Below are 24936 nucleotides of genomic sequence, written 5' to 3' on the forward strand. Positions count from 1 at the left end.
GCTCAGAGGCCGTATTATACAGTGACTCAGTATCAGAAAGTCGAGCCAGCCTGGCTGGGGCTAGCTGGTTAGCATGCTAATTTTAGTAGAAGAAATGAAGCGATAGAAATAGAAGCAAATCAAGAGCTAACATTAGCGTTGTTTCCAGCCACTGGAGACAGCTCTTGGTGACTAAAGGAATGAAGTTTGATGCAGAACTCACATGAATCTCTTGGTGTGTCTCAAATCGGATCATGTGTCCTCCTCCAAAACATGCATCCCTACCCTTCCGCTACGTAGCCAAGATGGCGACTGTTGAGGAAGAGATTGGAGTGTGTCATCTGGGTACTTCTAGTGCACTGCATGTTGCCATACTGGTCAATGTGAACATACTGATGCTCTAAGTAAGTGTAAGTATGGAAGTATATGAATCGAGACACAGCATCTGACTCAACTGTTGGCGGTCAAGATGCATTGTGGGTAATGTGGGTGCGAGGTTTTTGACAAGAAAAAAAAGGGGAATAAAAAAGCCAATTCAACCTTATATTGAAAATGTTTTGCTATTATTACTTCATAGTAACATATTTCCCCATTCTTAGCATCTTAAAATTACCACATTATCCACATACAAAATATAACTCCATGTTTGCCTTGTTTTAACAAAACAAAAAAAGGTTTTTTGTGTCTGCACTGGGAATGGTGTGATGATGAAGATGATTACCATAAAAACCATAACATATTGATCCTAAGTACTGTCCATCATGTCTGATTATTTTCAGTCGTTTTCAACAGAGAAGAAAAGGTTTGACAAGCGCATGAGAGCAGACACACAAACATGAAGCTTCTGTCTTATTTGTGGGCAGGCTACACGCACACACAAACACATACACACACAACTATTACTGTTGACATTTTCTAAATAATTTCACTATAATGGAACATTGGGATTTCAGCACGTACATACCTGTATGTATGTATGGATCCTTTTTATCATGTATTGCTATTCTATTATTAAATGGAATGGAATATCTTTTCTCCAGATTCTGGAGGAATCACTAAACAGTTTTATATACATGACACACACAATCAGACAGCACACAGATCAGCTATCAAAAACCTTATTGATTTAGCTCTATTTTAAGCTTCCTCTGAGCTACTGCTACTACTAAAGTAGCACATTCTTAGATTGAGGAAACATCATGGAGAGCAGAGCTGTGTACCTGTGGTCTTTCTGTGCCCATCTGACTTCATTGTGTTCTCAGAAAATGTCCTCAGTGCACATTTTAACAGGATGAGGGACCGATGTGAAACCATGGAAACAAACCAGACAAAAACTCTCCTGGCTGAATCACTCGGGCACAATTATTCTGCTGCCTCAACCCTTTCCATTCTGTTGTTTTTCTCTCCACTCCCCAGTCCTGTCTGTCTTCGTTGCCACCGAGAAACACAGCAACAAGGTGCTCATCTCTTACCGTAGCAGATAGGAGCATATGGAGAAGAGCCACAGGGCCTGATGTACTGTATATCACACTGTTTGTTATGGGCTCACTGTGTATGAGGTTCCCTTCCTTTCCTTACGGTTAGTAGGTCAGATGAGTCAATAACACCATTTATCAAATTAAACATTTGACTTTGTCTCAGAGTACTTATATAAAAACCAAGAGCAACAATGTGTTTGCATGTTCGCATGGAGGGCCCGCCACATGAAGTGCCTACCCAAACCAAATAACGGGGGGGTGGAAGTGGGTTACGAAACCCTCCAATAGCGACTCTATGTCAATGCTGATGATTGTGTTTATCATGGAAGACGTGCTGCACAAATGTTAGTTCCGTGCGACCATGTGTACAAGCATTTACTCGTAAAACTGCTCAAACTAAGATAAATAGATTTAATTTTGTCATACAGACGTTCACAACTTGAAGATTACATTGTATTTAGGATCAAATTTAACAAATCAAATTCTTTGTCCAGAGAACGTAACGTCTGTAAAATGTGATCATGTTGTGTATTTACAGGGACTGTTGCAAAATTCAAGCAGCTTATAAACATCAAAGTAAAAGAAATCATCTGTTTACAAAAAAGAAGGAAATGCTCCAAAGAAGCTGGGGAGTAAGTTTTATTTGGGAGTAACAAGGAAATCAGTTGCCTGCAATTGTAAAAACAAGTTTACAGACTTTGGAGCGTATGATGTTTTTTTATACATGATCTCCGTTCTCCCTCACTGAGTAAAAACAGTTGTTATACACAATATATTTGATGTGTTTGTTTTTCCTCAGCTGGAGAAGAAAGAGGTGACGCCACCCTTCAAACCTCAAATCTCTGATGACTACGGCCTCGAAAACTTCGACACGCAGTTTACTAATGAACCAGTGCAGCTAACGCCAGATGATGAGTGAGTACAGCTTCTCCAGTCACATCACTGCCATCTAAAGTCAACTTTATGTGAATGATTTAGAGCCCTCTTCCCTCTTTCACATGTGTTAGTCAAGAGAAAGATACACACTTATATATGATGATCTGTTTGCTGAAGTTATTTCACATGAATATTACTATAATACTCACTGTACTGACAAAATTTTCCAGCCTGATTTCCATTCAGCACCTGCTGAGTCATCAGCTCCCGCACTCTCACAGCTCTGTTCGTCCCATGTTATAGAAAAGAGAGGGGCCAGCTAGTGTCAGCGGTCTCTGTGTCATGGGTCCAGATGTGGTGATGGTCTTGTAACCTCAGCACTTTGAGCAGATGGGGCTGAGCAATGAGCAACAGTAAACAGCTAAGTCTACAGTGGTGTAAATATAACTGTCTGGGCTGTTGACATTGAATTGATCCAGTCCTCAGCCACACACACATTGGACAAACCATATTACAGCACTGACATCGTTAGTCTATCCCAAAGGTTTACACCCAGTGGAATAAAAATAATAATGCCATCACTGCATCAAAATAGTCAAAAAGACATTGATTTCTTTGCAAGAATACATTTCGATTTGACCTCTGCTCATTTCTTTTCCTTCTTTCTTCAGTACTGTCTTCTATACTGAACAAAAATATAAACACAGCACCTCCACATTGTACAAAGGAGATGTGTTGCACTGCATTAGGCAAATGACGGTCACACGTTTCCTGATCCACGACCCTCCCTCCAAAAGTGCAGATCTGTAGCAGGTCATGTGAAATCCACAGCTCAGTGCCTAATAAATTACTTACCTTTTGTTGTGACCAGCTCAGGGCACACCTGTGCAGTAATCATGCTCTGTAATCAGTATCATGATATGCCACACCTGTCAAGTGGATGGATGATCTTGGCTCACTAACACATTTAAACACACCTGTGAAGAAAATGTGTCTCAGAAAAGTCTTAGATCTTTCATTTCACCTCATGAAAAATGGGATCAAAAACAAGTGCAACAAGTGTTGCGTTTATATTTTTGTTCAGTGTATTTTCTGCCTTGCAAATTAAATCTTCTCTTTTGAATTGTGTCAGAATCAGTGAATAAAACAGAGCATCAGACTGCGACAAGACATGAATGATTATACTTGGCAGGTGTTAAAGGTGTACATGTGATCAGTAGATCCTGTCATGATCAAACCGAGTGCGAAAAAGAACATTTTCACACAAACAGTGGGTAATGTGCCATCTTCCCAGAAGACTTCTGCATCCAATAAAGAAGAACAAACCCCACCCCCCCCTGCGAGTTCCCAACATTGACGTCTTTATCCATCAGGGACATTGTTTTGATTAATGCAAACATGTAGCTTTCAGGATCTGACAGGAGCCCTCGTTTAAGAGAGAAAGCTGAAGAGATCTGGCACAACAACAGACACAGCGCAGGCTCCGCTGCTGCAGACCGTCTGCATCCGCTGCACGAAAACACAAGCGCAGCCTGTTTTCTCTTTGTGCAGTCACAAAATGGATTCCATAAGGCATTAGCCGGCCCTGCCAATAGATATTACCGGGCCCATGTTAGACAACATTTTCATTTAAATCCATGCTGGATTGATTTTTCAGGCTCCAACATTTATATTTTTCCTGCAAAGCTTTTATTGGACTGATTTTAGCCTCCCAACAGCCACACTGTTCAAAAGAAGCTAAACTGAAAATGAAGTACAACATGCACCTCCCCACTTAAAGGAATCTGGACCCTTATTAACATTTAGTATTAAGGTTATTAAAAAGGATTGTAGCCAATCATCCTCAATAAAGTCCTATACATGGGAAAATATGGAATGATAATTCACTCCATAAGACAAAAGGTAAGAACCTGATTATTAAAAACCTGATTATATTCTTCATCATTTTCATCAATGAAAGATCATGTACAGGCCACTGGAGGAAAACCATAGATTGTAAATGGATGGATGTAGCTTCCATGATGTCACCCACATGTTTCTGAGGAGCAGTTTTGAAGCTCAGAGTGGGCTGCCCTGCTGTTGCCATCTTGACACTGCTTGACTAATTGCTGCTAACCTAATTCCCAGCTATTCCAAAAATGGGCAAAGAGGTGGGGCATGTGTGGAGCTGACACTCCAGTTTGTGGCAAGCATACACTCACAACCTGTCACTCAGAGCGGCCACGCCCTCAATTATGGGCTGAAGCAATCTCTGTCTGTCAGCTGACCAGATGAGTGTCTCATCTGAGTGCAGCAGCACAGCTTGAAGGATTCAGTGAACATGGAAAACAAACCTGGGTCATATGACATGTGATCTGACCACATCTGAAGGTGTTTGTACCTGATTTGATTGCCCACACTGGGCAGGGCTTCAAATCAGTGATTTCTCTCCAAGAACCTGGTCTCTGTAGTCTCAACATGATTATACGTTTTCCACACTGAGTGTTCAGTGTTGCACTTGATTGTGAACAAGTATAAAAACAGACAACATGAGAGAGAAGTCCAATCTGCCTTACCTTTGCTTCTTGGCCGGTTTTAAGTTGAGCATGATTGAGTGTTTCGGGAAGGTATAAAAAACAAGCAGCCCCCCCTTTCAGACACTGTTGGACGATCTCACAAGCACTTAGTTGAAGCATAATGAAGACTTAAGATCCAGACAGGGTTAGGGTACGTATCACAGAGTATCTCTCCACAGGAGAACAATAGATCCTGCTGAGGCAAAGCAGTTCTGCTGCTCACAGCCTTGTTGTTAGTGTTAGCGTTACCACCTCTCACTCTGGACTTCAACTCGAGCAGAGTTAGGATTCTCTCCAAAATAAAATGTGACATTCAAGCTGTCGGTGGTATCATCACCATCAGTTCAGTACTCCACCAGCTGGGTGAAGACTGACAGAGGCACCATCGTGGCTTTCCCCTGCATGTGCGACTCAGGAACATGTGCAGCAATAACTACACCATTATGAAATGGCAGGGCACGGAGCAACAGGAGCTCCCTGGTGTTAATTGGAGCCTTATTAAATGCCCATCATGCTCTGCACCCATGACAGATGTCTTTGGGAAGCTACTGTGGCTCTCCCTCCATGTGAAGGTGGTGCTCACTAGATGCTGATCTTCAAACCAGCCTCAGAGTGGGTGAGACTCGCAGCTCATTAAGGGGCTGCAGCGAGATGGCTCTGAAGCTCGTACCAGCTCATTTGTGACAGGGTTTAACAACGGGAGTCCCTGACAGACTTTTGGGGAGGCAAGTGTGGAGGAGTTTGGGTTTTACACTGAAAGGAGAGAGGAGGCGAGTGGGAGAATGGGGTGGGGAGCACAATGCCAGTTCAGTAGTGGAGATATCAACCTGGCATCAAACACCACGGCACATCAAAAGAAGACGCACGCCTCCTCCCTTCGTCTCGCACTTTATCTCCCCATCCCTTTCTTTTCCCTCTGTTACCAAGGAGAGGGGCTGACGTCGCCCACTCCCGCTAGGAGGAGGTGATGCAAAAAAGCTCTCCAGTCTCCCCTCTCTCCCACTCGTGATGGGCTTGGCACAAGAAGAAAGAGAAGTGAGAGTCGTGTAGGGAGAGAAGGGTAAACCCTCTGTGTTAGAGATTTACATTGCAACATTAAAAGCCAGGATTGCTGGGGGCCATTGCCAGCGTGGTGAGTGGAGAGGGAGGGGGAGGCTTTAGTTTTGCTATGCCAGCTCCCTGTCTTAGAAAATGGCAGCCTCAGCCAGGGCCTAGGGAATCATATTTTAGTCCTCTCTAGCCTTGGTCCTTGATGGTTGTTTTCAGGGGCTTGAATTTGATGGTTAGGACGACAACACCGCTCTAGTCTTTCTAATGAACCTGTTGCTCATTTTAGCAGCATAGATCCTGTAATTTGGGTCATCAATTAATTGATTAACCAATTTATTTTCTCCTTTTTTCTTTCCAACAAATAACAGTCTACAGGTCAGAAACCGTAAGTCTTGGTGGTTTTGGTCAGGTGGTTTTCTACACTGTTCATTTATGGCACCAGATGTTCTTTTCAAAAACCAGTTGAAATGCTCTTCAGGTATCCTCATGTTTTTCAGCCTGATGCTTGTTCTGTCTCTCCCACTTCATTCCCTCCTCCTCTGTCCCTTCCTCGTTCTTTCCTCTTCAGTCTGTATCTGGTAATGCTTTCAAGTTGTCCAAGCCCAGGGGAAAAAAAAAAAAGAAGCAACATTTACGTTGGTTGAACACACTGTTTGTTTTGGTCACCTCCCAAACCTTCTCTCCTCTCTTTTATGTGTCCCTCTCTGTGGTCTCTCTCTCTCTCTCTGCCTCTCTACACTCTCCAAAACTCCAAAATAGAAAAAACACCATTTTCTAAATGTAATTGTTGTATTGGTGGTTGACCTGTTCCGACAGTGAGAGCACTTCACATGAGATCAGATGGAGGAGAAAGATTCGCTTCATCAGTATGCTGGTCGGCAAACTGACGGTGTACCATTTTATTCACTTGCAACGGCGCTCTATGTGGGTGGGATCTGCAACCTGTTAGACACTGCTGGTGGCCCCTAAAGTGAGACCCCCACCCACCTGGTACAGCAGGGGAAAGTCCAGTGAACACACCTATTGTTTTAACTTCAAAGCCCTCTGCTCAGTGTCTGCAGGGAGAAAGCCTCTCAGCCTTTCCCAGCGAGAGGCCTCCTTTTTGGGCTTCAGTTCCTCATCACACACACACACACACAAACACACACACACACACACACACACACACACACACACACACACACAGAGCGAGAGAGAGACAGATGAGTAAACAGCCTGTTGCTGCAGGAGAAGCAGCCAGCAGTGTTGCTAAGGGAGTACATTTATTTTTACCCAGCCACTCTGAGCCCACTAGTTATGGGGTTCCGCTCCATTTACCTGTGATTATACATTTTGTCAATGGAAGCAACATAGTCAGGAAACAAAAAAGCAGTTTGAGTTCTCCACTGATTAGTCTACACAATGTTCCTTCTGTCTCATTTTACATCATGCACAAAGACATGACATTTCACAGAGTTTGAAGGATTTATGCTCAGAGAAGCTGATGAAGAGCTCATCAGGTGGTTTCCAGCTGAAGGTTTAGCTGAGGTTTAGATATTTTTGCAGAACAGTAGCAGTAGGTTTTACAACTAAAAACAATGACTTTAATTAAATGTATTTTTAAAGCTATTTTTAATCATTTTAAAGATATTTAAAAAGGAAGCGACCAACTTGCACTGTAAACCTTTTATATAGCAGTATAAATACCTAAACAATGGCTATTTGCATCCTTAAAGGTCCCATATTTTACACCTTTCCTGTGTTTTATTTAAAGTGTTAATTTCCATAAGAAGACATATATGTGGTTTTAAGTACCAAAAACCATCTCAATGTAGTTTTACATCTTCTCTCTGGAGCTAATAACAGTTCGGCTAATAACAGGTCGGTGAGCCAATCAGAAGAGAGGCTCTGCGTCATAGGGCATGACTGCTTGTTTTACGGCTCATTTTACGGCTCAGTTTCTGAATACAGGCTGTGTGCATTTTTCTGTGGACTGTGCGCTTTGATACATTCACATTATTAATATACGGAATGGAAATCATGGAAGTCTCACTTTAATCAAAATGGGACGTTTTTAAAGGATTAAAAGCAGAAATGCAGACTGCAGAAAGGTGTTGTGCTGCTGTTGTTTTATTGTCCTCAAGATGTCATCTCCAAGAAAAACTCACCACAAGTCTGTTCAAGCCGCTGTTAGATAACCAGAAAAAAACATAATCCCAATTCTAGTCACACGTCACCAGGCACTTTCCCAAAAGCAGAGAGTACAGTAACTTTAGTTGTGATATCCAGGTCTACATCCAATGGAAATACACATTTTTATGACAAATACATTCAGCTTTTGAAGGGAATGACTTGATTTCTTGTTGAGTTTCAACCTGTCATACACGTACCTCAATTACCATTCCAAAACTCAATCCTTTCCATGACACATTGGGCACAAGTAGTTTGATATATTTCTGAGCGGTTTCCATTGAAGATGGAGCGAGAAGCTTGTTGTCAAAATAAGGAGCAATGACCTGCATCACTGAAAGCTACAGAGGTAGCGGTACACACTTCCTGGAAGCATGATGAATAGCAGTTATAGGGGCTCCACAATCTGATTTACAGCCAGTATCGATGCTAAGGCGAGGTCAGACTCAAATCTATACAGTAAAATTAATCTGTGCGTCTTTAATGTGTGTGTCTTGGTTCTAGAAACTTGGTGACATAGTGACTACTCCCAGAGCTTCCCTCTATTTTCTCTTTGTTTAGTCAACAGTGGGCGGTATGGTGGTGCAGTGGTTAGCACTGTCGCCTGACAGCAAGAAGGTTCTGGGTTCAAACCTTCCAGCCAGCTATGCAGGTTTCCTTCAGGTACTCAGGGTTCCTCCTGCAGTCCAAAGACATGCAGGTTAATTGGCGATTCTAAATTGCCTGTAGATGTGATGGTTGTTTGTCTGTATGTTGGGTGTTCCCCACCCTATTGGATTGGCTCCAGCCCCTTCCGCAACCCTATAAGGATAAGCAGTATGGATAATGAATGACTTTCCCCCATGAGTAAATCCATTGGAATAAAGTGAATACAGTGAGAACTCACCATTTTAATTGCTGGTCCTTTAAGCATGTAACCCTACGGTAAAGACTCCGATTTGCTATGCGCTCTACCAGGTGAAGTACCAGGGCGTCCGTCTTTGTCAATGTCTTAAAATTTTGTAATAAATTAAGTTTTTCTGCTCTCAACCCTATAGTCATAAAGGGATACCGACAGTCCCCAGTACATAACATTACCAGGTTTTAGATGAGTGCTTGGTCCTGGCAGGTATTGTGGGTTGAGGTACTGAAATGGGCAGAAAAAGTTGGGTCGGTTTGATTAAAAAAAACATGAAGCAGAGCTGCAGGGAGAGTGTCTCTTTCTGTTGCTGCTGTGAAACTCAAATCTGTCCCCGCCTTTGTTCAGAACCTGATCTGGGGTGTTGCTGCGGATGCCATTGTGCTCTGGGTTTGTGATGAAACAACACCTCTGATTCTTCTCTTCGTCTCCCCTTCCTCAGGGACGTCATCAAGAGAATAGACCAGTCAGAATTTGAGGGATTTGAATACATCAACCCCCTGCTGCTATCCACAGAAGAGTCTGTATGAAGGAGAGACGAGCTTCCTCCTTCGCCCACCTACTGTCTGTCCAAGCTGCCGTCTCAGCCAAAAACCACTCGCAAGCCAACTCTGAAAGGCAAGCAGGAGGAGGAGTAAAGGACAACATGGAGGATGAACTCCCTCTCTGGATCTGTCAACAAGGCAAAGCAAACAGGAGAATGGGAGAGTTTCCCTCCTGGACGATTCAGATTGTTTTGTCGGGGTACCACACTCTTCTTTCTTGGTATCTACAAGGAAACTGAAGACACTGAACTACAAGACCATTCCCTGTCCTTACATCGTCTTCCCCTCTTCTTTTTCTTTTTCTCCCTCGGCTTCATTCCTTTCTCCCGTCAGAATGTCCATCCTCATGTCAAAGCATGACTGGCTTTGTAATTTGAACAGAGAGCTGTTGTTAATTCTGTGCCTGCCATCATGAACACATTATTTCAACCCGACTCGCATCCCTGGATGAATATGACAGTTCTGCTGAGGAACTTGAAATTTTATGTGCACTTTTTTTCTTTTTCTTTTTTTTAAAAATTTCTTTCTATCTTGTAGGGGGGAGGGGGCGACGCCTCACACGAAACAAGAATGTACAATGACAAAGGAAAAAAATAAGTTATTATTGTGTATTATATTGTAGGTAGTGAATCCAAAATTGACGATGCCTTTTTATTGATGCAAGTGGCACATTTTCATCTGTAATCACAAACTTCTTTTTGTTATCTTTTATGATTTTCACAAACAATGGGGGAAAAAAATAGCTGAGTGGGAGACGGCTTTTTATTTAAGAAGTGCCTCAAAGATCAAATTAATTACCTTGTCTCTGAATGCACTTATCTCTTAGTGAACATTTCTTCACCCATCATTAAATCAGACCAACTGAAGCCATGGCCAGACTCTGCCAGGGTTGGTCCAAACTGTTCAAATTTTGAGGGGAATCTATACATGTGGAGCACAGTAACCTGCCTCAGTCCTGATACACGAGTGAATCTTTTCATTTTTAACGAATCAACTCAAATAGTCAGTGTAGAACTGATTATTTATGACTGGTCTATAGATTCACAAGAGCAGCATCTCAGCCAGCATCAGAAATCATTGAAATTGGTGGCAGTAAGAGACAAAATGCTCAAAGATAAAGTTTGATGTTCAGATATTTAATAGTGAAGATTGTGTCCTGCTCATCGAGTTTTTCCAAAGCCAAACTATCATTTTGAAATGTCATCCAGCAGACAGTGTCCACACTGTCCTGTATTTAGGATAAAAACCTTGTATAAAGGTGTAGAAAAAGGCCACGGTGTGCTTTCTGCCAATTACAGTCTGGCAGCTTTAAAAAAACATTATATCAGGACTTCAGCTGAGAGTGAAAGCAGTTCATTGGCTCTGGCCTCCACAGTGTGCACAGGCTTGCTGGCCGAGCTCGGATTCTTCCACACCAGCTGCCACTGCGTGACCATCTGCGGCCGGTCGACAGTCTCATGTGACCGGTTGGTTGTTCTGCTTTGTGGAAACGTGTCTCCATTTCTATTTTGGGCTCATTGTGTGTTTCCATCCCCGCATTGAGGCTGGCTTTACATGGTGCAACTACAGCTGAGTGCCACTTAAAGCGTAAGATTGTTCCTTTAGTGATAAAAGTCCAGATGAAACGACAGAAACAGTCTCTGTTTGCAACCAACAGTCATATTAAATGAAAAATAAGGTTTTCAGAGATCCATCCGAAATGCTCCTTTAGCCTCTGAGTGGGCGGGCTGATGTTTGATGGACAGCTCAACTGACAGGGGTACTGACACACAATGTTGCCCTGGTGACAAAGGTGCAAAGGGCAGACAGCATTTTGTCAGCAGTGGTGTTGAATAATAACAACCACACCTTTTTTAGAATCAAGAATATAAAACTTTCCTGTGATGGTACTTATTCTTCCTTAAAGGCACAGGATGTAAATCACAGAGAAGATCTGCTGTTTCATTTGGACTGGATCATTATTATTTTACTCACAGGAAAACAAAGCACTTAGTTTCATATATTTCATTTGTAGTACGCTGTGTCGCTACTTCTTTTAATTCTGATACTTCACACATTTGTTTATCGATATTTCTTCACCTCAAATTGAAGAAGTCATTTCACCTAGAGCATTTTTAGACATTTTAAAGATTTAACACTTAACTCAAAAAGCATTGATAGATTATTGATAATAATAATTGCGAATTACAACCCGAGTCACGTCACCTTCATGTGTCATATTGTATTCAAGTGAATGAAGTAATTCAACTTAAAGTGTACTAAAGCAACATATTCATGTGGAGAGGTGCTGGCAGCAGCTCAGATACAGGTTTCTGATGAGCCTCACCCTTCTAACCACCGACAGATGTGTGTGACTGACTCATGCTGAAAATTAATCAAAATCCAAACTGAGTGTTTTGCTGTTGACCCAGGTACGCTGCTCCAGACCGGGTCTGGACTTATAAACTGTTCTTACACTTCACCACATGAACTGAACTAGCCAGGCCGCAGGTCCAGGAAAATGATGCAATAACTCTCCCCAGCACTCAAGCACTAAAATTATTTCATACCTGTCCATGTCTGCACAGAGCTAATGTGTTCATTTCAAAATGTGTGACGGACTGTGCATGCTGACAAACGTGACTATATCTGTTTACGCAATGTAGTTCAAACAGAACCTCAGGTGCATCAGCTGTGTGTCTGGACTGTATCTACCCCTGCTGGCCGATTAACAGAACTCGGTACCAACTGAAATGTATCTGTAGCACTGAAAACGGACATACATCAAAAGTTGACGCCAAATGCTTCAGATCAGAGGGCCGATTGCACAAAACAAAAGTCTGAGTTAAAGTTTCCTTAAAATAAGAACAGTTGCACAAAACACCCTTATGTCTTCTAAGTATTTAAGGTTTTCTCCTTATTTTGCTCTTATACTGTAGGAATCACTTCAAGTCAGTTAAACTGACTCTATCTTAACTGCAAGATGGCCAGCTTTATGCGATAAATGAAAAAAATGAACGCATCTCAAGAAAATTGTTCTGCGACCAGGAGACGCCTTTAACGATGAGGAGGTCAGTTTATGATTTGTCTGACCATCTCTACCTTTCGCAGCTTAAAGGTTGTTCTACGGTTTTATACCATAAGATCTTTCCGGTCAGGTATAGTCGAGATGTTTCATGCCCACAGATCTACGGTGTATTTCAAACGCTCTAATGTCTGTTGAACACAGTAGTGACGTTCCCATCAGAACAACAGGAGGATGAGATACTGGTGCACTTCTTTAATGTGACTGGCTTCCCAAAAGTGATTAACAGGGATCACAAAAGCTAATGGCATCAAATCAACAGTCTCCATGGAAACAGTAGAGTTGTACCACTGTAAAATCTTTTTCACTGCTGCAAATGCCTTAATGTTTTTCCTTAACTAAGGAAACCTTTTTAAAAGATTCTGTGCATTTCCCTCAGCTATACTTGAGTAGAAAACTTGTGGTGTTTTGTGCAACCGCTCCCAGATTCTTAGTCTGGTCACACGCCTTGAGCTACGTCAGGAACATTTCTCACGTCAGACTATATTTTATTTAGACATAATTCTTTTACAAAGTTTAGTTATTTAGCATGAGGGTTAAACTTGTTTTTAAAGGTATCAACAAACAGCACTGGTTTTGAAACTGGAGCATCAGCAATGAACAGTTTGAGTTAATACTCAGCCCTGATCAAGAATGGGCTTTTGTCACCTGAGCTGACAGCTGCCCAGTGTAAAGTCAGCCCGACACATAGTGGTCAGCTCTCTAACATCACTGGTTTGGAGGCTCAGTTCTGATTCATCAAAGGTTTTCTAACCATAGTTTTCATTTCCCCAGACGCCGGTGCAGAGACAACAACAATAAGAAGCCATGAGTTTATTTGTATACAGGGAAGTTTGAGGCTGTTTAACTTCATGTACTGCCACATTCCTACACAGCAAGCAGCATCTTTTTAAACAAATGTAGGATCCTTGTGCTGTTAAAAGACACAGCACATCTGTGAATATCAACTCTGAGCACGGATTAAACTCCCCGCCTCTCATACAAGCTGCGTGTTGATCTCTACGTCTGTGCACTTTCAAGGGAAGCTCTCTATTGGGTGGGAGTTATTTGATGAAATCTGACCCGTGCTAATTTGATAACCACATAATAGGATTTATGAGATGATCCTGAGTCAAAGGGTCTCAATTAGCTGCAGGCAAGGAACAGAGAGAGGAGAGATAATGAAGCAGTTCCACAGTCACCAATTAGTCCACCACAATGCGCGCACGCACACACACACAAACACACACACACACACACACACACACACACATACACACACTTGAAGAAGCTGGAAATCACTTCAACATCCAAGGAAGCTTCGTCCTCCAACCCCCTAAACTCCACTTCCTCTGCAGCATTTTATTAATGTCATGTTTCGTCGATCTTTTCGCACACCAGGTGATGCATTACTTCTTTTTTTCTTACGGGACCAATGGATGAACTGGGAGTCCTTGAAACCACAATACAGAACAGTGAAGGCCGTTCAGACACCTGAGACGAACAGATTCTTTCTCTAAAACTGAATTAGTCCATGGTTTTTGTTTTAACATACTGCTGGTGGGATACGCTTCATTTTGCTTCACCGCATCTTTGTAAATATGTGTAATTATTAAAAATGATACTGGTTTTCCGTGAATTGAGTCTTTCCTTTTTGCAGACGACGGCAGAAAAATCTTTGCAGATGCTACAGTTTTGTGTGTGTGTGTTGCCTGGGAGCTGGCCTCACACGTCCTCACATCCTCTGATCAGTACTTACTCTTTTCATACTGGGAGACTGGAAAAGGCAATTAACCAGTATTCATCAACTAAAACCATTTTCTGTACAGTTTAGTTGATACAGAGAAAATAAACTTGAACTGTTTACGAGAAATTAATATTAAAACGCTGCAGTGGAGTCTTTAGTGGATTTCATCAGCTCAGTCGCATTCCACAGCGCCTGTATGAAGGCGAGAGTACTCATTTATTTACTGCCCCATGTGCATGATTATCATCTACAGTGCACATCTTGCTGAGCACATTTGGAGAAAGACAGAAAAATGATTTTGAATATATTTTTAGAGTGAAAAGAGAAATTGTTAACGATATGTGAATGTTTTTTTTTCCAGAAACTGTAATAACTACAATGTTTGTGTGACGAGCCAGAGCTTGTTTTCACCGAGGTGGAGTTGACTCAGAGCCAACAAACAGAAAACACTGTTAGTTCAAATGGTTTTTAATGCATTTCAAGTAATTCAAACGTGCAACATATGAACATGTGAAGGTCAATATCAATCTCATGGTTAGCCTAGCTTAGCATAATGACTGGAACGGCATCTCTAAAGCTCCCTGATTAACATTTATTATTATATTCTTATTATCTGCACACAAACACAAGGCAGGTTGTGTAACCTTTTAGGTTTAAAATGAGTCAGTTGTTATTTCTGTGCAGCTTTCCAATTCTAAGAAAATAATAATCCTCTATCAATCAGTGTAATAGATTTTTATCAAAGCAGCTCTGTGAGGAGGATGTGCACTGGTTCAAGTTTGGTCTTTCATCTGCCAGAGGAGGAGGCAAGTTCGTCTGTCATCTCAGTTTGGAGATCCTCTCGACCAGCTGGAATCAAAGGCGCCTGCGGCCAAGTGGATGGACTCGAGTGGAGCCAGACTTGGGATCTAGTGTCTAAAGAGGGTAATTTGAAACGACAGCAGGGTCGTCTGAGAGGAGTCATCAGAGTCATTGTGACTAGAGCTTTCAGAATACGCCGCGTGTAAAATTCTCAAAGCTCAAAACTAACCCTCTTCCCTAACAGGAATGTTCTTCCCACCACCAGGGCCTCTCTCAGTGGACAGCCAGTGTAAATGATCCTCACTGTACGAGCTGCTCTCTGGGTGTGTCCTCCATACAGTATGATCCTGGAGAGTGTGGGGCATCTGGGCCGCTTGCAGCTCCTGGACAGCAGCCAACGCAGCATCCTGTGGACTCACCAGGTCATGTCCACATTCATCTCCGACAGACACTGGGCCAGGTGGCCGTCACAGTCCATCTGGGTGAACCTGGAGTGACATGAACAAGGAGATCCACTACTGCTACTGACGGTGAACACACACTTTTACATGCTGATACATACCGTATGTGTAGGGTTTTTGCTACTTAGAAAACTTAGTTTATTGACATATACTGTTAATCCTGTTTATTAGGCCTTTGAAATGAAAAACAAATCATTTCAAGCTTCACCCGAATGTTGTTTAAAGGTCCCATATTTGACACCTTACCCATGTTTTATTTGAAGTGTTGATCCATTAGAAGATATATTTGTGGTTCTAAGAACCAAAAACCATTTCAATGTAGTTTTACATCTAGTAACAACAGGTCGGTGAGCCAATCAAAAGAGACGCTCTGATCCTCTCTTCTGATTGGCTGACTGTTTTCTGAGCGTTCTAATAAAAAATATAGCAGATTTCAGGTAAACACATTTAAAGTCTTTACAATACTTGATGGTAGAAAACAAATAAACAATAATGAAATGAAATGAATGATTAATACTATAACAGAGGCGTTGCACATGAGAGGAATATGAGTGGAGGACGAAGAGTAAGAGCAGCAGAGTTCAGCTCCGCTGTGTCCACTCTTACAGAGGTGATCATTGTTTCTGCCGCAGACCTGCAGAGTGAGCACAGCCTGGTCCAGCAGCCCAGGCCAACATACACAGAGTCCAGCTCAAGAGCCACCAGGTCAGACCAGGACCAGACCGACAGCAGCACAAGGAGAGGATTATTCACACACTGACAGAGCTGGCTTGCTTCCCCTCGTCCTCATCACTCCACAGCACCAAAGTGACTTTTCGACCCGGTGAGTGTGCTTCTGACTGTCTCCACGAGGGGTGGAGTTCAAGTTTTTTTTGGCCCAGATCCTGATCAGTCTTTTAATGTAGTTCATCTAGAAATCATCTCTAAAATCTCACGTCATGTCTCAGTCCGGTTGTTTAGTCCAGACTAGAACTGAATCAACAGTTTTCACACCAGTCTAAACGAACCAGTGACCAAGTGAATGCACCTGAATTAGTTTTTATTATTAATTCATTTAGATGAATTTATATTTGTTTGCATTTTCCATTGATCCCAAATTGTAAATCAATAAATTACTAATAACCTTAAAGGAGTTGGAAGTCAACAAACCAATCTAGCACATAAATGAAGGAGCGGAATAAAGGAAAGGAAAATAGGATAGAAACTAAAACGTGTTAGAAATGTTTTTTCTGGGCTGTGCAGGAGAGAATGAGCACGGGTGCAGTTCAGAGATGTTTGTGCGACTGCTTCTTTTAAATTTCTACCACAGTCAGGGCAGCAGGAGAACAACATTCATGGAAACAGCTAGAAATGAAAGGCAGCTGAACAATGAGCTGGTGAATAGGACTGAAACTCTCAGGACAGAGATGTCGATGGAAGAGAGAGAATTTTCACATAAGTGCAGTTTTAGTTGAAAAACAGAAACTGTGTTGCATCTCTTACCCCACAGGAAACACCAGAAGGCACATGGGACAGCTCTGCAGCCTTCTTTCTCCTCCTCCTGCTACTCGTCCATCTCCTCTGACACTCCCCTGTACCTCCTCTTCCTCTTTATCCTTCACCACCTCCTCTTTATTTCCACCCTCCTTCTGCAGAGACACTCGACTGTCAGAAACCTTCACCTGGTCTGTGAGATGCTTTCTGTTGACTGGTCCAGCCTCTTCTTCTTCCTCTCCTCCTTTCATCCCCTCTTCTCCTCTGGCTCTTGAGCATCCTGCTGATGATACCGCCTCCTCCCAGCTGTGGAGGGACGGCCGTCGTCTTTTGGTGAGGGCTTGAAGAGACGCTGTTTTTCCATCATGACTTTGCCTGCTGTGAGAGGACAGCTGTCTGTCAGAGGTGGGTGGTGCTGGTTCGGTCTTCGCTGGGAGGTCCTGCTCAGAGGAGCTGAGCCTGACAGGATCGGGACTTGACAAAGTTGAGGGTTCAGGGAAGGGAGCGACCTCTTCTTTGAGGTCACACCACTGCTGTTCATCTGGCTTTAGTGCTGTAGGCCTCTAAAATGTCAGTGAAAGAAATTCAGATGGAAGAGTCAGTGGCAGCAACATCTGAATTTAAGAGAGACCGTTTCTACAACTTAAGACAGATGATTGGATTGAAGTTGCAATACATCTAAAAAAAGTTAAGCAATATCACACGAGAGCACAGCTGTGACTGTCTTCGGTACGGGCCTGTGGCTTCACAGGTATGACCGACTCACAGCCGTGCTGATATTCAGAACGACATCACTCCCTCTCGTGTGATATTGCTTAACTAAACAGAACTGGAGGCCTAATCTACACCTCTCAGTCTGAAGGAGATCACTACAGTGAGAATGTCTCTGAACATCTGAACTTTGAAGATGTGTAACTTCGTGTGTTGATGTGTGTCTCTGATGTGAGTCTTGTTGTCAGTTTCATCACTACAGGAACGGTGTAATGAGGTACACTCGATGGTAACGCACCGCTGTAGATGGATGTGGAAGATCAGGAACCAGGTCCCAGTGCTGGTTCTCCAGGTACGGCAGAGCAGACTTCAGTGTGAACGCCCACAGACTCTCCACAGCAGCCAGCGGCTGTCTATTCCACCATGCTGCTGCAGGAACCACTGACCTGTACACCACATATTACACACAACCACCACAAGATCAGTCTGTTTCTGTTTCTTTAAGCTCGCACGGAGCCTGTTTCTGAATATCACACATCATGAGAAATGTGTTGAATATTAGAGTTTAAAAAATAGATTTAATCTTCCAACAGCCAATAGGGGAGAGCAGGATATGGTGATGATGTTTTCCATTTTTGAATTATTTTGTATGCATTTTTCATCTGTCAATCAAATTATTTATGAAACAGCTCTTTGATCTAGCACACAGTGTCTGCTTGTGTAAATAACAGAGATACATAAATGTAAATGAGCCTACCCTGTGTATTAAAATAGTGAAAACTATAATGCACCTGGATTTTTAGAAACAAGAATATGAATTTTTTTAATCAGTTGTGTTAAATGATGTGATATACAAGTGCCCACTTTCTCCATGTTTCTCCTCCATCACAGATTCTGTGAAATTTTGTGTAATTCATTTAATGTACTGTGTCTGCCCCACATCTGCCTTCTCTCCTGTGTTTTTACTTTGACATCTACCAGTGTGCTCCCACGTGTGTTTCTATTGGGTTTAAAAGTTTCCTAAAATCTCTCATCTCTTTGCTCCAGCTTGCATTTAGCCTTACACTAGTTACGACTTCATTACGTGCATAATATGCCAGCCCTGTAATACATCCAACCCTTTTTTTATGCCTATGATGTTCCCTTTCTTTGGTACTTGTGTATGTCCTTGATTGTAAATCTGGAGCTTCGTGGTGCAGTGGGAGGCTAATGTGTTTAAAGGTGTGTAAGAATCTCCTGTGAGCTCTGACATAAAAAAAAAAAAATTCAAACAAACAAAACAGAATTGTAATGGTGTACATTGAGGCTGAACGATTAATCAAAAAATATTATCGAAATTGCAATATCCAAATTTCAGGAGCTGCAATTTTAAGATAAAGGTAAAATGTGTCACAACATACCATTATAAACGGAGCACTGTGGTGCTACAGAGATGCCTCAGCCTGTAAGTCAAATTCTCCAGATGTAAAGGAACATACACGTTTTTATTTATTTTTATTTTTTGCACATCGTTCAGGCTTAGTTTACATTTTCAAGATAAAAACAACAGATGAAATCCTAATTTGCTTGAAATCAATCATACAAATTTCCAAGTTAAATCTGACTATTACATACTATTTCCGGCAAACTGTGCTTTAAGCATTTATTTATTTATTTTCAATGAGGACCTGGTTTTGACCACTCATTTGCTTTTGTCGTCCTTTATTATCAGCATTTGGTCTGAGCTTTCCTCAGTAGGGAGAAGTAAAAGCTCAAGTCAACATCAGATCTGCTGACTGCAACCTAAAACACTATTCCTAAGTTTCTGTTTTGGCTCCGCTGAGTTTGGTCCAAACCAAAACACCACACAGCGTGGAGAACCGTCATCGTGAGGCAGGTTTAAAAGTTGAACTTTGTGTTTAATAGAACAACTACACTTTATTAACGAATAAACCGAATTTTCAAGTGGCAGCCACTTGTTCGTAAAACATCTCCACCTATCTTTTATATGCGATGTACTTCAGCGGATAAGCAAGAAAATGTTAAAGAGTTATGATTTTAAATGAGGTTCTTTTTATCGTTTGGCGCTCCGTATTCTCACCGGGCAAATGCTTTATAAAAGTCACTGAATAACGCGGGGGAGCAGGGACTGTGTATGAAAAAAAAATATATAGAATAGGCTTTATGTATTACATAATCTGCGGCTATATTTTGAGCTTTGATGTTTTTATCCATAAACTTCACCGCTAACCCTACATGAAAGTTGACGCTATAAAAAGCGCACCCACCCATCGGTGTCTGCTGTCTTGTCACCGGAGAACACTGTCAAACGGCCCGTCTTCACTGTGTCCCTGGAGGACACCTCCAGATTCAGCTTTTCGACAGAGGATTTCTTTCGTTTAAGTTTGGACTTACGGTAATTTTCAGCCATGTCGTTTAATCGCTCTAACAGCTTCGAAATTTCGCGCTAGCCTGAGTAACTGGGACTTCCTTGTTCCTGAAATCCTACGTCACTTGATTCCATCCAATCAGACTGAAGTCCTTTTCTGCGGGGATTCCCCAAGCATGCGCGCACACGCACACACCATACTCTTCATGAACAGGCTCATGTGGAAATGTGAAGATAGTTTAGGCCTGTAGACACTCTGCTTTATTGTTTACTTCCCCAAAATATGTAAATAACTTGTTTCAGTAAGAACACCTGTACACCTGTGTTCAGCTGGACTGGATGTGACAGGTAAGGGAGTACACCTCTTCCTGCTTGTAGCACTCTCAGTCCAATCAAGTTGCACCATGACAGTGATCAACCAATCATGTGAAAACACCAAACATATGTGCCTGTGATTGACTGACCCAGTGTCAATAGCTTATCATAAGGATGCCTATAGAAATAAATGGATAAGGAAACAAACAAAGACATCAATGGCCGATGTCTATTTAAATAGAATTTTTCTGTTACATTTAGTACGTTTTACTCATGTATTTATCCATTTCTGTTTTTTAATAAATTTCACATTATTTAGACTACTATAGGTAAACTCCATCTTTGATGAAGCTAAATGTTGCATTACTTGTTCTAGCCTGGGTGGCCCCCAAATCCATATATCTGAAAAAGTGATCCCAGCCCTGCCTGCCCACACCCCCCTCTGTCTTTTAAAAGACCCCTGAAATTCTTGGAAGTGCTCATTGATGTGCACAAAGCTATTTAGGAAAAGACAGTTAAACCTGTGCAGTTGGGGGTCATTTACAGTATGCTAAACTACAAAAAAAAAAAAGTGATTTCATTATTACTATGTGTCTAAATTTTCATTTGGACAAATTTGCACAATTACACCACAGCTGTATAATTATATAATTATTTATAATTATAGATTGTGAGTGCAATGCACTATACCTGCTGCTGGATGACTACAGGTATTTAATCAACTAAAAATAAAAAAAATACACACAAAAAGGAAAGATCCACTGATTTTTTCTACTTCATTTACAAGTAATGGAAATCTCATTATCTTCTTTAAAAACAGAACAAAATAAATCAACTAAACAAGACAATGAAAGGTGGTTCAAAGCTTCAGTAAAAGCAAGTAAACTGACATTGGTTTAAGATCTTTTTTTGATGCTGACCAAGTAACTGTGAATGACAATGTTGCTAAGCCACTAATTAATCTTAATTTACAGACTTAGCCTTAAAGTCCTAAAGATGTGAATTTAAATCAGCAACAGATATTAGAAAGCTTTAAAAAAAAAAAAAAAAAAAAAAAAAAAACTTAAACTTAAAAAATACTGTTATATTCAGGTAATTCAAGTCCCTCCTTTTTCCATAACAGCTCATCACAAATGGAAAATGACTGCTGGCTAATTTTGAAGGGGCTGGGCCAAGATTTTCTGTGGCCTTAATAAGAATTTGGCCCCCAGATCAATTTGTTCTAAAAACACAGGAGGGAACTGTAAATTACTGCTGTGTAGATTTCCTTAAAAGTGCTATTGAAAACTAACAATAGTTTAATTTGGAACGTGATGTAAACAAAGCCTGAATCCAGTGTTTAGAAGAGAAAAACTTTTTTTTTTTCACTGTTTCCTCCACAAAACAACTGGTTAGCAGATAAAATAAACATTGCAATGTGCAAAACAAGCCAAGTCCTTAATTCAAATCAGGGAAAGGAAATAAAATAAACAAACTACAGTAACGCCAGGAAAATGGATGGATGGTGGAGTTCATCGAAGTGTAGGATTCTCTCCAAATGAAACAACATGATAAGGAGCTTCTTATGATCCACTGTTTGATCGTATCACATAATCATCAACTCTCAGTTTTAATAGACTTATATTATGTCACTCTTGCATAAGGATTTCTACTCAGTGCACACTGAAGCAGGTTACATCATGCAAGAATGCTAACTGTAATGATAATACTTTGTTCCCTCGGCTAGGACACACATAAAGTGGAAAGTTGAAGTCATAATAATGGTGGGACTTTCTGAGCCTTTTAAGCTTTTGGCCAGAAGAGAGGGACCAACGGAGAGTGGCTACAATTATGCAATGGAAAAAGACAAGGGAAAGCTGGACTGAACGGAAGGAAAAGAAAAGAAAGGAAAGTGGAGAACATTATTTAAAAGAATGGAAAACAGCACTATGGGAAAACCTGCCACTTTGAAATAAGGTGAGAGCATTGTTTTTTTCTTTTTTGGAAACAGTGCCCTGTTAGATGAGTATTCCAGAAGGACTGCTGCTGAAATGCTGACATTGGCCAATCAGTTTGTTCTACCTCAACCGCAGATGGGAAGAAATACAAAAGCAGAGCAGTGGGCCAGGCCTGTGGTACATAGTGCTACTCTGGGAAAAAGCAATCCGGCGCCTGGAAAGAAACGTTATGTCACCCATCCCACGTGATGCTGTGTTGTGCTCTGCTACCATGGAGATGGTGAAGATGATGACGAGAATACAAGTGAGGCAGCAGCAGCCTTAACCATTTAAGTAGAACAAAAAAAAAAAAAACACCAGAGTGTTTGGGAAGTTATACCACCAGTCAGCTTCTCCATGGTGTGTTGAGAACATACACCCAAAACCATTCAGGTGATAACTGTAGCCAGTTAGAAGACTGGCCTTTAAGTGAAAACTTTGCTGTTCTCTGGGTCAAACCAGTTACTTATTTACCTACTTAATTCTCTTCATCCTCTGAGCTTCCTCCATTGTTTCCTACCCTCTGTAACATGTTGATCCTCCCCCCAGGTCCTGTTCATCTTGCCTACGTCTCACAGCTCTGTTCCAAGTCATGTTCTTCTGCCTGGTCCATCTCAGTGCGACCTTTGGGAAGATCTATCCATGATCTGCCTCCACCTGACGTGCTCCTGATGTTGTTGTTATGTAAATGGATCTTGGTACTTAGGCTGTATTGCTCGGACCAGATGTTGCAGAGTTTGGGAAACATGCCCTGGGTTTTCCACAAACTTGTCTTCATGTTGTTTTGCGTCCCTCTGTCCACACCAGAACCCTGTATGGGGCTAAAACTCTTTATCCTTATATAATAAACTGGAGTCGAGATGTGGTTAGCAGAGGGCGTACCATGAAGGCTTAGTCCTAACTGCAGGGGTTCAAGTCTGACCCACGGCTCTTTGTTGCATGTCACCCCCCACACTCTCTCTCCCTGACTTTCCTCTTTCTCTCTCACTGCAACTGTTGAATTAAAGGCAAAATGCCCAAAAATATAATTAATGATAATTAGGTTAGTGTAGCAAGAAGCCTGAAAGCAGGTCTTCAACTTGCTCTACCTAAGGTGAAAGAATACATCTAAAACTGACTAATTAACACTTGATGATGATGTACTTGGGTTTTTTTTTGGAACATAGGAGAGAGACCACATACTGACTTCCATCCAGAGTGAAAATTCACTGTTAGCATGTTGTAATTTTGACCATGTGTACCCAGAACCTCTCCAGTCCAACCTTGCTGCTCTAAAACAGAGGTTCAGACTCAAAGGGTTTAGCAGATCAGGTTATTTATACACTCTCAAACACTCAACAAACAAAATTTGTTGGCTAGTCTACTCTAACTGTAGACTCTAAGACTGAGACTTTTGGAAACGCTACTGGCCCCGCAATATAGTCTGGACAAGCAGAAATGGAGACCTTTGGAAACGGTGATGTAGACACCCACGGCCGCTCCCTGGTTGGGTCTCATCAACACATTGAGTCTCGACTACCAGTGGTGAAAGCAACATGGATAACAAGTGTTACTGATCGTGTTGTTTCTTCTAGCGGCTGTTTTACAGTTAACAGGGACTGAAACAAAACATTTTGGAAAGAGGGATTTCAGAGATGTGTCTGAAAATTTTTGTAACTGTCCCAAAGAGAAAATTTGACAACACTTTATGCCACAACTGGCCCAGAGTTTGGAGATGTGAAAACAGACAAAGTGCCTTGAGTTCCTGTCCTAGCTGTGAAATGGACATTATCTGAACATAGCAACAATGAGGACCTTCATGTTTGAGACAAGAGAAGAATTTCAAAAGCTCAAGCAGAGCAAACGGCAAAAAAAGAAAAGAAAAAAAAAGACTGCAAGTAAATGATGAGCACAGATGAGCTGATGAGGAGAAAGAAGAGGAGAGCAAGAGGACAAGCACTGCATGCTGGCAACATTGTGAATCATTGAAAATTAGGCTTGGCATACACTCCATACTGTCTAGCAGCTTTGGCCTTGATAGGATGAGAAGCCTGAAGGAAGCACAAGCTTTGTATCTCACTTGTCTCAATTACCACTTAATGTACACACACAGACAGTGATAGATTATGTCAGTGTGGTACTGTAGGCCCACACTGTCAGCTCAGTGCTGGCTGAAAGAATGGCTTTGTGCCAGACTGATAGGCCCAGCAGAGGCTCTGGTCTCTGATCTCTATCTGCCCACCGAATGGGACAAAGCCCAGCCCTGTGGCTCCAGCACTGGCACCATCACTGACCACTGCATGCTATTTCTTCATGGGGATCTACTCAATACACTATTGGGTTATAGTAATATAATGTGCACATAAAGTTGATTTAAATTGTGCTTAGACGTTTTTCCAGAGTAAGATGAGGAGAATTATATTATTCTCATGGAATCTCAGGTGGAGTAAGGATGTGAGTAGCCTAGCTTAGCATAAAGACTGGCGGTAGCTTGTTTGAAAAGATTACCCAC

General features: G+C 41.7%; 2 protein-coding genes and 1 long non-coding RNA gene across 3 annotated transcripts in view; 2 read left to right on the top strand and 1 right to left on the bottom strand.

The window, feature by feature from the left end:
- prkcz (protein kinase C, zeta) overlaps positions 1 to 14232 on the top strand; it is a 105903-nt gene extending 91671 nt beyond the window's left edge. Inside the window, exons 17-18 of the mRNA XM_056384340.1 lie at positions 2257 to 2372; positions 9448 to 14232. Of these exons, the coding sequence (XP_056240315.1) occupies positions 2257 to 2372; positions 9448 to 9535 (204 nt within the window). The 3' untranslated portion in view covers positions 9536 to 14232. The remainder of the gene's footprint in view (positions 1 to 2256; positions 2373 to 9447) is intronic.
- Positions 14233 to 14790: 558 nt separating this feature from the next.
- si:ch73-70k4.1 (uncharacterized) lies at positions 14791 to 22982 on the bottom strand. Its single transcript, XM_056384343.1, has 4 exons — positions 20054 to 22982; positions 18085 to 18232; positions 17085 to 17638; positions 14791 to 15629 (listed from the first exon to the last, which is right to left on the bottom strand). Exons 1-4 carry the CDS (start codon positions 20194 to 20196, stop codon positions 15557 to 15559), a joined length of 918 nt encoding a protein of 305 aa, XP_056240318.1. The 5' UTR covers positions 20197 to 22982; the 3' UTR covers positions 14791 to 15556.
- Positions 15699 to 18166, top strand: LOC130174502 (uncharacterized). Its single transcript, XR_008828600.1, has 3 exons — positions 15699 to 16425; positions 17237 to 17480; positions 18035 to 18166. It is a non-coding gene; the product is annotated as an uncharacterized LOC130174502 (long non-coding RNA).
- Positions 22983 to 24936: the final 1954 nt, after the last annotated feature.

The sequence above is a fragment of the Seriola aureovittata genome, chromosome 9 (genome assembly GCF_021018895.1).
Source record: "Seriola aureovittata isolate HTS-2021-v1 ecotype China chromosome 9, ASM2101889v1, whole genome shotgun sequence".
In the NCBI taxonomy this organism is placed as follows: Eukaryota; Metazoa; Chordata; class Actinopteri; order Carangiformes; family Carangidae; genus Seriola; species Seriola aureovittata.

Coding starts and splice junctions, on each gene's coding strand:
- si:ch73-70k4.1 (XM_056384343.1), bottom strand. CDS start 20,196: ATGGCTGAAAATTACCGTAAGTCCAAACTTAAACGAAAGAAATCCTCT. Junction 18,233..20,053: donor AAGACAGCAGACACCGATGG/GTGGGTGCGCTT, acceptor TGTGGTGTACAG/GTCAGTGGTTCCTGCAGCAG. Junction 15,630..17,084: donor CTTCTGGTGTTTCCTGTGGG/GTAAGAGATGCA, acceptor ATGTCACTCCAG/GTTCACCCAGATGGACTGTG.